The 15,823-nt window shown below is 36.1% G+C and overlaps 3 protein-coding genes across 7 annotated transcripts; 2 read left to right on the top strand and 1 right to left on the bottom strand.

Annotated features, from left to right (window-relative positions):
* Positions 1-1,294: 1,294 nt before the first annotated feature.
* Positions 1,295-4,171, top strand: LOC140820082 (F-box/LRR-repeat protein 25-like). 5 transcript variants are annotated; one of them, XM_073180397.1, is made up of 5 exons: positions 1,295-2,567; positions 3,013-3,177; positions 3,701-3,838; positions 3,923-3,997; positions 4,038-4,129. In XM_073180397.1, the coding sequence occupies exons 1-4, from the start codon at positions 1,548-1,550 to the stop codon at positions 3,947-3,949; spliced, it is 1,350 nt and encodes a 449-aa protein (XP_073036498.1). In that variant the 5' UTR covers positions 1,295-1,547; the 3' UTR covers positions 3,950-3,997; positions 4,038-4,129. The 5 variants fall into 5 exon arrangements, with proteins under 5 accessions (XP_073036498.1, XP_073036497.1, XP_073036501.1 ...); XM_073180396.1 differs by having other exon boundaries at positions 3,923-4,161; XM_073180400.1 differs by lacking the exon at positions 3,013-3,177 and having other exon boundaries at positions 3,923-4,171.
* A 1,244-nt stretch (positions 4,172-5,415) lies between these two features.
* Positions 5,416-7,250, top strand: LOC140820070 (F-box protein At3g07870-like). The gene has a single exon (XM_073180381.1). It carries the CDS (start codon positions 5,687-5,689, stop codon positions 6,836-6,838), a length of 1,152 nt encoding a protein of 383 aa, XP_073036482.1. The 5' UTR covers positions 5,416-5,686; the 3' UTR covers positions 6,839-7,250.
* A 1,671-nt stretch (positions 7,251-8,921) lies between these two features.
* LOC140820069 (protein TIC 40, chloroplastic-like) lies at positions 8,922-14,830 on the bottom strand. Its single transcript, XM_073180380.1, is given in 15 exon segments — positions 8,922-9,232; positions 9,426-9,473; positions 9,845-9,948; positions 10,073-10,167; positions 10,797-10,842; positions 11,185-11,215; positions 11,217-11,226; positions 11,614-11,692; positions 12,160-12,220; positions 12,309-12,403; positions 12,657-12,918; positions 13,329-13,346; positions 13,445-13,502; positions 13,679-13,790; positions 14,425-14,830. Coding segments are annotated over 15 exon segments (1,281 nt in total). The 5' UTR covers positions 14,630-14,830; the 3' UTR covers positions 8,922-9,175.
* Positions 14,831-15,823: the final 993 nt, after the last annotated feature.

The raw sequence follows: 15,823 nt of genomic DNA, 5'->3' as shown, positions 1-15,823 counted from the left end.
ATCGCTCACGTCCTCGGTTTTGTTTATCTTGGACACCCCATTCCCACGGGGCAGGCCTCAGGTTGGATGGCTCAGGAGGAGGAGGAGGAGGATGTTGAGTAGCCGGTGGAGTTATTTATTCAGTACTTTTTGTTTCGATATGGTTGTACCGTATACTTTCTTTTCATTCTGAGTTGTTATGAATTTTCGATGGGGTTGTATAACTATCATTTGTTGACCTTTTCCGCTATTATCTCTGATTGTTATTAATTAAGTTAATCGCATGCTTAGTTCTTGATTAGTAGGTGATTCTGGAACGGGTCACTACAGTTTATGTTTTTCAATCATCGTAAAAACAAGAAAATCATATAAATCACCATTTTTTTAATATCAACTTCAGTGATATTCATTTCATTGTTTGTTAACGTCGTTTTAGATATCACAATACAAAAGAAATTATCGAAATCATAGCTCTCTCGTCTATTGTCACTACACGTAGGAAGAGCCAACTTCCCACAACATCATATATTTAAGAGGATTAAAGAAGTCAATAAAAATCTATAACAAAATTTTGTAAAAGTAGAATCTTACATCATTACGTATATTTTTAATCCGTGCACGTTTTCAATTTTATTAAAAAAAATTAATTTCTAAAAACACTTTTCAATGATTTTTCATTGTGTTTTTATGTTTTTACCTATAAATTTATTAAAACTAGTAAAAGATGTACACGTGTTACATGAGTTATTATTATTTTTAATTTGATCGAATAATACTAAACAATTAACACGAAATTAGTTTCAACTTAAAAGAGTTGTTCGATTTAAAAGTTTCTATGTAAAATATGGAGTGACTTGAGGAGATTTTTAGCATAGTAAGAAGGATAATTAGAGAATTAAATTTTTTGATATCTTCTAAGATAGTTATTCTAAGAGTCTCGCACTTTATAATATATATGAGTAAGTCTCATGTGAGACCGTCTCACGGATCTTAATCCGTGAGACGGGTCAACCCTATTTATATTCACAATAAAAAGTAATACTCTTAACATAAAAAGTAATACTTTTTCATGGATGACCCAAATAAGAGATCCGTCTCACAAATATGACCCGTGAGACCGTCTCACACAAGTTTTTGCCAATATATATATATATATATATATATATATATATATATATATATATATATATATATTGTAGATGTATAAATTATCCATTTTTTTTTATCTAAATCATTTATTTTTCTACTAATGTACTGACACGTGGGAAGTGTAAATTTCCAATAAAATCATTATATTTAAAACGGGAGAACCCGAAATTTTTGCTGAGTCGGTTCGATCTGTTCAATCATCTATCAAAACCATTTCCAACTGAATTCTCCGCCCTCTGATTTCTCTCTTACTGAGGTGAGGTCGCATTCGATTCGACCATAAACCCTGCAAAATTTTCGAGATTTTATACCGCTTTCTTGTGTTTTTTGTTGATTTATGGATCCAAATATTGAAACTTCTTATTGATCGAGTGGCTCCGCATCCTTCTCAACTTCTGATCGCAAATCCCAGATCGGATATGGAGGCAAACGATCGGAATAAGATGACCCGAAATGAACAGAAAGATGAGGAAATGCCCGATCTTGATAGACTCAGCTGCTTACCAGACAGCATTCTGAGCCATATACTCTCGTTTCTTGACACAATTTCTGCCATTAAAACTTCCATGCTCTCCAAACGCTACAGATTTCTGTGGACTCTGTCTCCGAAACTTGATTTCAAGCTCTTACGATTCAGCCCTTATCGTTTCAGGCCGTGTTATCCCTATGATATTTTTGATCAAAAGGGCCTCAATGCCCCTTCTTTTGAGGCACATGTTAACCATGTGTTGCAACGCAGGGAGCACAGTAGTCTCACGATGTTCCGCCTTTCGCTGCATGTGCCGGCGGGGTCGGAGTTCATTAGAAATTGCATTGATTACGCTGCAAGGCACAAGGTGCAGCATCTTCGAATCCGTGGTTACACCAAACGAGGTTCGGTTGTGTTGCCGAGACTGTTGCTCGTTTCCACCTCATTGACAATTTTGCACCTGAATAATGCTGTTTGTTCCAGTATAGAGTTGCCTAAGTCACTTTCCTTGCCCAACTTAAAGATTTTGCGCCTCAAGAATTTCGTATTCTCTGATAGCAATTATAATGGAGAGGTGTTTTCGGGGTGTTTGAGCCTTGAAACTTTGGTCTTGAACAAATGTTGGATTAGGCCTGCGGATAAACTCAAGACCCTGGGTGTTAATTGCTTGAACCTTAAGAATTTGGAGATAAAGTATTGGAGGAGTCCTTGGAGATGTTTTGTGGAGCAGAGTATCTGTGTGAATGCTCCTGCACTTGATTTCTTTAAGTTTCAGGGTCATATAGCCAAAGTGAAATTCCGGGATGATTCACCATGCGTGAACAAAGCATGGATTGACATCTGCTGTCCCACTGCCTGCGCATCATTTGATGTCAATGGAAGGATGGAAAGTAGCTCGGAAAATCTTATAGAAATGATTCGACAGCTTAGGAATGTTAAATCCCTCTCCCTATCGTTGAGGACAGTCGAGGTATATACATTGATCTTGATGTGATTATCACGTTGATCTAACTATAGTTGAATAACCCTGTTAAAATAATAGAATACAGAGTTGTGGTTTATTTTTGTGCTCTATGATCAGCATGATTATGTAGTCTTTGTTTCACCAAAGCCTGCAACTTATAGGCATAAAACAGATTGTGGGTTTTCTTTATAAGATCTTATAAGCTTTGTACAAAATAACACCAATATGCAAGTAAAAACGTCTACCAAATACTACAATTTTAAGATCATGTTATATTCTCAGGTGACTTATCCACAAGTTTTAGGTGTTTAATTTTAAAATAAGATGTAAGAACTTTTAAGTTGTTAAAATAGTTTATAAACTCAAAGCATATAAGATGTTTAAGATAACTTTAGCACAACCATTTCTAAATTACACATATGACGCATAATGGCATTCTATTTGTGCTCAGGTTATGTCTGCAAGTCCTTCTTTGCAGCCATTTATGTTCGAGAATTTGAGGTTTATAAGGTTCACAGCTGAGGAAAAATACGGAGAGATGACCATACCAATCGGTACAGTTATGCAGCTAACAAAGAGTGCCACCTCTGATACTTTGGTGTTTGATGGTTCTAAGGTATTGTTTTTGTCCATGGAACTTTTTGTTTTGAAAAGTATATATGTAGGCAAAATCAGCCATACGGTATGGACTTATCTCGACATGTCAAGTTTCTTTAGTCACAAATTTTAAGACTTCCACTGATGCTCAATGCTGTCTGCGATTTGTGTATTCCGAAAACATGCTGACATGTTTAGCACACAAGATTGTTCGTGTCTTCTTTTGAATTCGCTTGAGGAACTTGATATATTCTGCAATTGCTGCACCTATAATCTACACTTCATCAACACTGACTCGGCCATTATCTGTTCATTACTGACCACAAGAACCATTGGAGATAACATTTGGAGGTTTGCTTAGGGTATAGGATAACTGGTTGATAATGTTTTGTACAATCCAACAATCAAGAAGCAACTACAAATGATAAGTGGGATCTACCCTTCCTACTATAAGATGCCCGCACGCACTCGCTGCACCGATGAATCGTGGAAACATTTTATTTTGATGCATTAAAATGATGTTGATTTACCATTCATTATAGGAACAAAAAAACATACTCAAGTGCTCGAAGGTCAAACCTAAGGAGGCTGCACTCCCAGTTGCTATATCAACACATGTTTTGTCCTTTTTACTAGAAACCTCTCCTTGTACAGAGTTTTTAAGTATTGAAATACCAAAGGTACGTACTATTTTCGGCGAGTTCAAAATTTTCAAAGGGAAACTGATTTGGTGAACTATGTGGATGCTTGTGCTTTTGTTTCAGGTTCAATCGGACGACATTACAGCGTAAAGGGGTACTATAAAATCGAACAAAAGATTCGTAGATGGATTAAAGAACGTCTTTTTATCTGTAGTTCGAGAAGAATGGTATGGATGAGAGATACTTGGTATGATATGTGCCAAAATTTTGGTTTGTCAAATGATAATTGTGTACATTGCCCTCTGTAGTTGCAGAAATCAAAATATCATAAATTTGAATTGCATCGTTACGACAATATTTAGAACGCAAAGCGTACACCTTTGTACGGGACAAGGCACACCAGACATGATTCTTTAGAATTTACATAGATAAAGTGGTTTTTTTTAACCACATTGCAACACAAATATGTTTTATAAAATATTACATAAATCAAAAGTCGATTTCAAGTCGTTCATTGGATATTACAATAATTATTATTTTAGATAATTAATAATAAGGAAATATTTTGTATATATAAAAATAGTATATATCTTTAATTGAAGTATTACCGTTTGACATTCCCGCTCCAATATCATATCAAACATTGAAGTATAATATTGAAATAGAATATATCTTTAATATATATAAAAATAGTATATATCTTTAATTGAAAATATAGCTATTTTTGTTTATTAGCTAATAAATAATTAATGTGTCAAAAATCTATTAAAAATATTAATTTGTTTATTATTTAAATTAGAAATATAGTTTTGATATACAAATCATATAATTAATTAATTTAATAACGTGAGATTTTTTTTTTTTTGAAATAGAAATCCTAAAAGTGTTTTTTAACGTCTAAATATTATTCTCGAAAAATATAAATATGAGGTTGTACATGTGATGACAATCATGGAACACATATTTAAGTTAGTATATTTTAAATAAGTTCCTAGTTGATTCAGTCGCATGAAAGAAGGATAAATGTCATTTGAACTTGAGACCAACATTAGTTATATTGTGTACCATGTTTCATTTGTATGGAAATAGATATTTTAAAATATACAAGATGAGTGATCATTTAATGAGTTCATTGAACAACCCTCCTTAGGATTTTTCAATGATTATCATCCATGGAATGAATAAGTCTGTAATTATGATAGTACATCATTAGTTCTTATGACACGATACAACACTGAAGCTCCGCATGCTATGATTACACTTTGACTCGTTTACCGACTCCGTGAAAGTCATCAGACAGTGAAAATGTGCGTAGTTGAGATACATGTTTCATTTTAGACCGAGGATTAATTTTCAAATGCATTATATTATTATTATTATTATTATTATTATTATTATTATTATTATTCCAAATGCATGGTAATTTTTAGATGACTGCAGCCCATACAAGAAATGGTGGAAATAAATATTCTTAAATGGATTTTATTAAGTGGGCCTGGCCCATTTCATCTTGGACCAAGTGTGGCTCAATCCTACACTGGTTCAGAATAAATGGCCCGATTTTAAGTTAACCCATGTTGGAGCACTCAATTATTCAAGTCCTTCAATATGCAATTAACGTACGAAACTTTCCTCCGATTGCCCAAACTTTTCGTCAATTCTCACACCATTATTCAATAATTTCCATACTCAGTGCTGCTATCCTTGCCAGTGCTTAGTAAAGATTTCTTTAAGAAATTTCCAATTCTCATCGCCATTCTTGTCTCTTTTGTCAGAAAATTCTTGTTTTTTCTTGATTCATGATCTGGGCCCATTAAAAGTCGCCTCCTTTTTTTCAGAATTTGGACGCAGATTTATCGTATTCGGGGGGATTTAATCAGAGCCCATATGGATCCCAATATGCGGAATGAAAGGAGGCGGCGCATCTATGAAAGAAGGAGACAGGGGGAGGAGGATCAGCCGATGATGTGGCCGAACTCCGGCGCCAAAAGGCAGCGGAAGCTGAAAGATTTTCTGCAGGAAATAACTGTAAAGCAGCGATCACAGGGAAAAGGAGCTGCTGCCCAGAATTCAGAATCGGAGAGTGAATTTGAAATCATGCGAATTCCTGACGATTTGCTGGTAAAGGTTTTCAGTATACTTCCTGCTGAATCCCTTGTCAAGATGCAGTTCGTGTGCAAGAAGTGGTATGCTTTAGTCAATGGCTCTATGTTCATCAAATTTCACGCACAGCAGTCCGAAACAGTGCTCATATCTCAAGAATTGATCGTTGCTAGAGCACATACTTCTTGCCTACTCTTACCACCCGTTGAGCCTAAACCTCACTTCCATTACTTGGATTTGAATCGTGGGAACGACAATTTTGTTGAGTCTTGTGTGATTGATTTAGTCGATATTCGGGCGAGCTGTGACGGTCTAGTGCTTGGTATAAAGGCCAAGAACAAGGGATTGATACTCATGAATCCCTTGACAAGAAAACATGCTAAGCTTCCACTTGGCACGGTTGGTTTCCTTGAATCCTATGGTTTTGCGTTCTGCGTCCAGGCAAGAACGTACAAGGTTGCACACTTGTTTCGTGAGGCGCCTGGGTATACCGTCTGTGAAATCTTGAATGTGAGCACAAGAAAATGGACTTGTATGGATGGCCCTTCTTCTGAATTACTACACGACGTTACACAGAGGCCTGTATCGGTTCATGGATCATTGTACTGGATGCCGAGGGAACATGGTAGTGACTATTTTGTCTCCATGAATTTAGAGGATGAGAAATTTAGCACCATGAAACTACCAATCTTTTGCGTTACGAACGATAGACTGGTCGACGTTGGGGGAGCTCTTGGTTTTGTGACTCATGCCACACTGAATCTGATGCAAGTGTGGATTTTGAGCGGAAGGGAGAATTGGGTGAAGCGTTATAGCATATACATGAACTTCGACGTTAGGCGTGTTGTGCCCATTTGTAGCTCGAGAAATGGGAAGGATATCGTGTTTGAATATCCAGGCCATTACTTGTATGTTTATGATATGGAAACCTGGTGATACGAAGGAGGTTTATTCAAGAGATGACGAGGAATATTGTGAAGGGGCAGAAACGCTCTTCATCCCTCACAGAAATACTCTTGCATCATGGAAGGATGCGATTAACTAAGTCTTACGTTAAAACTTAAAGGTCTGCATATTTTGGAAGGTATTGGTTTAGTTTCTTGGAGCTTTGATGTTTCTGTGTTGCGTTTTCTTGCCAGCGTTTTCCTAGCTTGTAATATATGCATATGCTTATGTGTTTTCGCTCTTCTGTTTGTTATGGTTGGCTGATATACACAACTAGACAAGTCTTTGCCAGTATATGCAAAGTTGTAATAATATTTGGGATGAAATTAGCAAAGAAGATCGTGTAAATTATTTGTGCATTTGGAGCTTTCAATAGCTGGGAATATCCAATGTCATTCTGATATTTCTTAGCTACGGCAAAATAGTAACAAAGTAAAGAATTTCGAAGTAACATCCCTCGTTCCAGCTTTCTCGTCGGGTGCCAAAAATAATCGCCATCGAACAAGAACAAGTTGTTCAATGCCAAAGACATGCACACCACCATCAAGGTTTCTTTCGACCTTCTTTGATGATCATCGAACACGACATGTTAATCCTATGCGCCGAGGAACTATGAAACGGGTTCTTTACTTTCCAGGTGGTTCAGGGAAATGATCTTAAAACAGGTTTAGCCTTCAAGGAAGATAACTCTCAGCAACAACAAAGAAGTAAAAGGAAAGAAAACAATCAATGCAAACAAACCTTGACTTCTTCTATCAGAAGGGAATTGATTCAATGGTAAAAATGCTAAAAGCTTGAGAAGGAAATCAAGAATAGCTCTAGGGAAATATCAAGAATCCTATGAACATGGTGAGCTTAAAACTAATCAAGCCACAGAAACAATCGCCAGAAAGAAGCAATCTTGATTTGCAGTGACCTTCGATCAATTTACACGGCAAATTTCACTACAGATAACCAAAACAAATTTGCAAGATTTGCGCTCCACATTACTCAAAAACAAAATGAAGCATCAGCTCAGAACAGGCGAAATCATCAAAATATACAGCAGTTTGAGTTAAAAGAAAAATTCAAGAGAGATTTCATGTAATAGCCTTCCCCTTACGGGCATCACCATAACAAACAGAGAAAACCAATCAATTAACAATCAATGGCAGCAATTCCCATCTCCACCATGAATATGTTTCTTATGATTAAAAGGTATGCAGCAGAAGATTTGATTTCTGTATTACTATCGAAGTAGTTTACATGTTGGAATATTTATATGACTATTTCTGTAGCAAAGAGTCCTAATCACAAGGAAGATGATAAATACTATATGATCATTTGTTGCAACAGTCGCATTGTTGCTCAATTGATGTTGGAGAAGATTTTGAGGATGTTTCGGTTGAGATTTCTCCAACACTCATCACCGTGGTTTTCACCATTATTATGCTCGCAATCGTCCTCATCGAAAGGCTTTTCTTTGTGGAGAATGCAGCACTTCTTTGAGCTTTTCTTGTTCATGAACTCGTTGTCGACCGTACCCTCTTTCCAGGACACCTTAGGACGCTTCAATTTCAACACCAAGACTGGAGGATTGGAAGCCGACGGTGCATCAAGGGTTATGATGGGCGGCGGCGGCGGTCGCCATGGCGGGAGAATTATAGGCGTGGGTTTGAGAGTTGAATTCATGATCAAATATAAACCGCAATTCAATCAAGTCTATAAATCGATTGATGCTTCTAAAAATTAGTTCGATTCATATATTTTAAACGATGACATGCCATTCAATAAATAATTATTTATGCAAAGAGTAAGGACAGAGAGTTCAAGCTATCTTAACAATACTACATGACCATAAACCTATTAACACGTGTTTCGTCATTTTAACACTATCAACATTAATATTACTCATGTGTTGAGATATGAACCTTGGACATACGATTCACATACTCAAAACATTAACGAGTTCATAACAACGAGGCAACTTCAACAAAATTTTTGTTTCTACACATTTTGCAGGGAAAAAAAGGACAGTTCTTGTGTCTCACAAACCGATTCGTTACGAACCAAAAGGCGAAGGAGGATTAAGAAATATAACTCCAAAGACCAACTTTAAAACCTCAAACGATCATCCGGTAAAAATTTACATCAGACACAACAGCAGCTTGTAAGAAACCAAACCCGAATGTGGATTTGCTAGTATATTTATCTTTTTCGATCGGGAGGGAGGTGCCAATACAGTCTTGGTAACCATGGGCGTCAAATGTGATAGGAAGTTATGGTATCTCTGTTGTCCGGGGGTGATCAGAGTGCCTATACCCGACTTTATTTGCTGCTACGAGAAAATTAAATACCTGAGGCCCCAGGGAAGAGTTCTGATATTTTATTGAAAACATCCATAACCTGAGTCATAAAGGATGACAAAATTACAAACTACCTTCAAGCTCGAAAACCCAAATGCAGCAAGTAGTAAGAACCCAGTAAGGCTCGTCATGGAGTAACATCTTGAGAGAAATTTTCGTTACAGATAGATAGATTGGTTCGGTTTGTATAGAAACAAAAGCAATGCCAAGGTTGCAAAGGTTTGTTTCATTACCTCTTTGTCGTTTTGGTACTTGGCTATATTCAAAGGATTTTGGGAACACTGCAAAAACCAATCACGTAAAGAGTACAGTAGGAGTGCAAAGCGAGAATATTAACAAGAAAAAATAAGAGAATAACGGGAGACACAGAATTTAGTGCTTGTAGTTGTATTGATCGTGGTGATGCCTCTTAATTTTTTCTAAAGTATTCAGCACAACAAGTGCCTCGTTTGGAATATTATGCCACATAGACAATCTCAAACAACCGCAAGGACAATTACTGTCTCCAACAACCATCTTCCGTAAACCGGTTCAACTTGGAATACATGTAAATGGAAGCTGTGACCGAGTACTTGCTGCTGCTGCCATTAGTTACAACTATTTGTCTAGCAGCATACACTCAATCGTATAGAACAAAAAGAAGATGCTTACAGTCCATGATAGCGGCTTGAACTCTTGGATTTTGAAATGCCATTGCAACATCTGGACTGGCCATTATTTTAGAAATCACTTCTTCAGGAGTAAGGCCTATCTGATCTGCAACAAATACAGTATAGGAGCAATCATAAGATGATAAAACTACACAAGACAGCAATAAGACAAACACAAACATTTTAATTTCATTAAACACCAACAAAGGTTTGTTGCAGATTGTACTCACCAAACTGCTGCTTGACCTCGGGACTGCTAAGGTCAAAGTTTTTCAAGTTCTCCATCATGCGTTTGTCCCATTCAGGGCTTCCGCCCATGTTAGCACTGGGAAAATTGTAGGACAAAAAAGTAAATTTTCAACTGAAGTAAGGCTTCTTGGTCATTGAAAATTTAAATTACAAATGCAATGAGTTTTTTACCATAGTGGAGCTATTTGCACCAGGTAAAGATTCAACCAACTAATTGTATACTTTTATATTCATTTTTTAGCAAGTATTATACATTTACATTCTAGTTTCTATAGGAAATGAGTAAATAGGTCAACATAGCAAGGATGAGACCAATACTGAATAGCAAACTGAAATTTGACAACATGCACTACATCTCGTAGACAAATCCATAAATCTTCAAAAGTATGTGTGATCAACAGGGCAACAGAAAGACGGTTGACTGATGTAAGTGATAAAGAAAATAATCGAAAGGAGACCTGAAACAACATTCTTTAGTTCAAAGTTCAAACCCTAGAATACATTGTTCTTGGACGTACGGTGCAGCCACAAAAGAAACATGTAAAACATAAGCATTTTCATGTCACGATGAGAATTATAAAAATATCGAAAGAGCCTTCTAAATGGGAAAACAAGGGAAGATACGATCAGCTTTGATAACATTTATTTAAAAGCATGCTTTAGCTGGAAATCTCCAAAGTGACGTCATTTGCAAAATATACTTACAGCATATCTTGAAGTTGCTGACGGTATTGTGGATTTTGTAGCATCCCTGTAGTATCACAGGCAATTACATTTGAATGTTAACATGATAGACTGTAGGGCTAGATCAATCACCATTCAGACCTCAGATTTAGTAGATGAAATTTGAGAAAGAGGTCAGTGAGATAAATGGAAATTGGTTTTCATCACATTTTACAGTCGAAAGAATAAGTGTACACACGGAAAAAATATTAAATAAACTTAAATTTATCAAGATCCCATTGAGTTGCGTTTGACAACTCGATATCCAATCTAAGCCAGGACAAAGTTTGTCCAAAGTGTACAAGCAATTTTCAGCGAGCCAATCGAAGAATTTTAAAACTTAATGTCTTATAGAGAAAGATAAACTCACATTTAAAGGTAGAAGGATTCCTCATCTCTTCATGGTAAATAACTGCAAAATTATTAAAATGAACAGCATGTCCCCTTTTCTCTTACTAGTAATAAGCACAAGTGACACTATAATGATTGTGAAAATTACGTTGGAAAACTCTGATGAACAAAGAGATAAACATCATAAAATACTTTATGAATTAATTTAATAAAATGGATGTTCAAGAATGATGAACAGTGAAAAAATATTCTTCTTATTTAGGAGCCAAATATTCATCTAACATACCATCAATAGCAGAATTTTAAAAGCATCAGACACTTACTAAAAGATATAGAAGATCGATGAGGATCTCAACTCATTAACATACACAAGGAATATTTCAGTTACAGAACAACACTCATATTATAAGTGAAGGAGAATGAAATGCAAGGCAAAAGGCCATCTTACGGATAAACCATTTTTTGCACTGTTGGATCTTCCATCATTTTCTCCAAAGCATCCACGGACAAGAGAGGGTTTGCTGTACCTGTGCATAAAAGAGTAGAAGCCTAATTGGGTTATTTCACTGGCTAAGATTTCATTCACTTATAATAAATTCTACAAACAACAATAAACTAACTAATTAAGTAACAGTAAGGACAACATCTTCAATTTCACAACATCTTGTACTTTCAAGTCCATCAAGGAACTGGAAGAATTCATAAGAATAAATAAACCTTAATTTAATTTGCGAAAAATCTGTTGACATAGAAACCTGAACTTCATGGTTATACCTCCGCGAGAATTTTTCAGTTTAGTTCTTTAAAATAGCTTAAACTTAAACATTTAAAAAAATTAGGCATCTGAAAAGGTAGAAATGTGGAGCAGTGATCAAATACACCAAATCAGGAAAAAAAAGGTTTCTTTTGATAAGTCGATACATGTTTTAACAGCTAGGTATATAGTTGCAAATATGACATTACAATACAACAAAGAAAACAAATGGCAACTTACCAGTAGAGACACCTTCTTGAGTACCTGTTTCAAACTTTGTAGCTGAACCATTTTGAGAAACCTTTTGGAGATTATCAAACAAAAAGAAAATAATGAAAATATCATTATAAGTAGTTATTTGCTCAGACTCAAATGAGAGTTCAACTCACTGGCTGTGAAGGATGTGGATCTGTCTGGGTCGATTCTTTATAGCCCTCAAACGCATTCTTCTGAACTGTTTCTTGAGGGGAAACATCCACAAAAGCTGCAACAAAAACGTATTCATATCTATAGAGTATCGAAAACGGAAACCATAAAAGGAACTGGCATAATCTCTGAAGTAACAACAGGGTGGTGGGGATCATCTTGAAGCCAGGAATATCGACTAGCACGAAAATAATGGCGAAAGATGATCTGGTAAATTTGAATATCAAAAAACTTACACTTCATTCTGTTATAATTTCTGCATAAGAGAGACACATGCCACATGTAAGAGACAACAAGGGAAGCTGAAATACCATATTTCTTTGGTCCCTTCTCGGTTTCTGTGCCATAATCGACAGATATGGATGGAGGATCCTCAACTTTTGTTACAGGTACATCAACAGTTTCAGCTTGAGATGCCATAGGAGTTGAAGCTCTAGATGAATCTGGCATCGGGGGTGTGGGTGGCGGAAATGGGAAAGGCGAACCAGGAGCAAAGCCGGCATTACCGTATGGATTATTCTGCAAACTCATCTGTTGAGTCCATGTTTTTAAAGCTTGTTCCATTGCATATTTCTGCAACATGAGTTAGAAACCAAATAATAAGTGACTTGTGACAAAACAAAATAGTTTTACCAATTCCTCTGACAGCACACTAAATTTATTCTCCATATGTTGTTGAAAAAGAACTAAAATGAAGTAGCCACTTCACAAGCCAAATCATTTCTTACCTCATAGATGACTTGATAATGAAGAAAAATAATGGTGACATTATAATTAAACAATTACTAACTACAGAATCTGCACATAGAAATATAATAATATTATCATGTCCCGCCATGTAGCCAGCTTATCATTATTGGTACCATAAGAATAACACATAGTCTACATGACAAGATATTATCTCCTTTTCTACAATGTATATACGAGCTGCAAGATTGCCAGAAAACAGTAGCAAAATAGGAAATATGGAATAAGTCACTCACCTTTGTTCTTCCAGCCACCTGAAATAAATGCAAAGTCAGAAAGATAGCGTAAGAATTAACTCTAAAGCCAAAAGGTGGACCAAGAAATCTAAGACAAACTGCATAGTAGTACTAACCCATGAAAAAATTGCTGAGAGACCAACACCAACTCCGATCCAGAACAATGGTGACCCCCTATTTGAGCATGTGATGCATAAGATTGAAGGGGTAGCGAGGGAGGGAAAGGGAAAGGGGGAGGAGGGTCGGGGAAGAAAAGGTTAGTCACCAGATAATGAAAAAATATCTTGTTCATAGTCTCTTTATTCCTTAACGAAACTTGCCAATTAATGAAAACAGCTATAGATTATTACACGGAAGAAGGAGGTGGTACTGAAAGCTGTGGATTTACACTAACTGAGGTTGTCTCTTGGCTATTTGATGACGATATGCTTGCAAAAAAGTCCCTTTCAACTCTCCCTGATACTGCATGGAGGTTATACTAGAACGATAAGCAGCAACAAGAACCAAAAAGAGAGGATGACAGCAGACCAGTATGAATGACCAAATAAATCCCAAGCTAAAACTAGTTATTTGTGTAGAAACAAACATGGAATGATGGTATTCATATAATGGTAAGTGCTATGACAAATTCCAATGCACACTGGTCTTTCTTTATGTAACACGATGAAACAAAAAAGAAAAGAAATCTCAACACAGAGCTCCCCTTCTACAAAAAAAATGTACATAAATAAATAGTGGTGTACATGAGGAAAGTATGGAAATCATCCATATAAAACAACTGAAATACAGATATAATAGTGGTGTACATGAGGAAATAGCATGTCTACCAGCATCAAGTATAAATAAACGCAAATGAAAATGCAATTCCTAGATACAAATACAAGATTGCACGGCAAAGGTTTAATCTTTAATGGACTCGCAACCATATATTTTTTTTTATTTAAAAAAAACAACAATAGCAATCTTGTTTTAGAATCACCGAAAATTCAAACAAAAAGACAGAGTTCATGGCATCTTCGGAAAAAGAAAAGAAAAAAAACATACATACATATCCCAGTACAAACCAATCGACGACGCGAAACTAAAAGGATGGTACCTATAGTCTTGGTGGTTTTGGGGCCCTGAAACAGAGCAAGAGCAGAAAATGAGGAACTGGGCTTTCTACATCTGTCATTTTTCCCAGTTTTCCTGAGTAAAATCGGTATGCCCACGAAGGGTTTACTGGAAATCATCGAGTTCCGGTGGTTTGAAGGGAGACCCAGTACAACATTGGGAGACAAAACGAGGCCAATATTTTCCATTTCAAGTGAAATTACACCTCAAAACAACTCGAAAGATGAAAAATTTATGTTTAAGAGGGATGAAATGGAAGAAGAGCTGCAGCGCACGCTGTGTGTATATCGACCCTCGTCAGCAAAACGGGTTGTCGGGCTTTCTCAAAGTCTCTTTTTGACAAACATCGATTTAGCCCCTAAAATAGCTTAAAATGCAATCAAAACCCGGAAATTCTACCGAGTTTTTGCAAAAAGTCATTAAATTTATATATTGAAAAAAATTAAAATTTAATTATTTGTCGGAATGTGACACCACCAAGGTGACCCTCTCTCTATCTTTATATTTATTTGTGCTATGGGCTCTGCTGCTTTCTCCTCTGCTGCTTTCTCATGAAGCTCGAAAGTCGTTTTACAGGAGTTCCCATTGCAGCATCTTACTCTTTGATTTCACATTTGTTTTTTTGTTTTTTTTCATGTGATAGCCATATACTTTCAAGCAGGGGCGGAGCCAGGAATCCGGCTCTACCCGAGCTAGAATTTTATATTATAAATTTTTTTAATATTTTAAATTGATCTATCCGGACTAATATCAAATTTATCCAAAATTATACAAAATTTTACATATAAATTTTTTAATTTTTTTTGGGACCACCCGGGCTGAATATTAGAGTGGCTCCGCCCCTGCTTTCAAGTCTACAGTGGAAGATTGCTACGGAATGCGGAAACTGCCTGTCGCTATATAAAAGGGCTTCATGCTTCTTCTTCTCTCTCATTCAGTCCCAACACAAACGAGGAAGTCGCAAACTGGATGCTTTTCTATCTCTATTGTGCAGGGACATGATTTCTATTTGGGGCTCCCGACTTGTTCGCTTCGAAGCAAGAAATTGTAGTTTCGTCATGTTTTAGTCCCACATGAAAGAAAGAAAATTCTAAAAGGTTTCAGAAACACTCAAAAGTTTGATAGAAGCAAGTGGAATTATCTAGATTGTTCACGAAGATTGTTGAATATCCAAGAAATGTGTAAAGAGGTTCATAAATATTATAGACATTACTAGTTTGTGTCTAAATCAATCTAGAGAGATGTAAAAAACTTATAATACTCTAAAATCATGTAGTTGTATATGGAAAAAATATATAGTAGATCAATTTATAATCTTTTACCTGTAGGTAAGTGTAGAATACTCTAGAAGCTTAGACGAGTAGTATAAATAGGTTTGGATA

The sequence above is a fragment of the Primulina eburnea genome, chromosome 18 (assembly GCF_022965805.1).
Source record: "Primulina eburnea isolate SZY01 chromosome 18, ASM2296580v1, whole genome shotgun sequence".
NCBI lineage: Eukaryota > Viridiplantae > Streptophyta > Magnoliopsida > Lamiales > Gesneriaceae > Primulina > Primulina eburnea.
The sequence above is the reverse complement of the archived record's forward strand: the minus strand, read 5'-3'. Positions and strand labels throughout refer to the sequence as shown.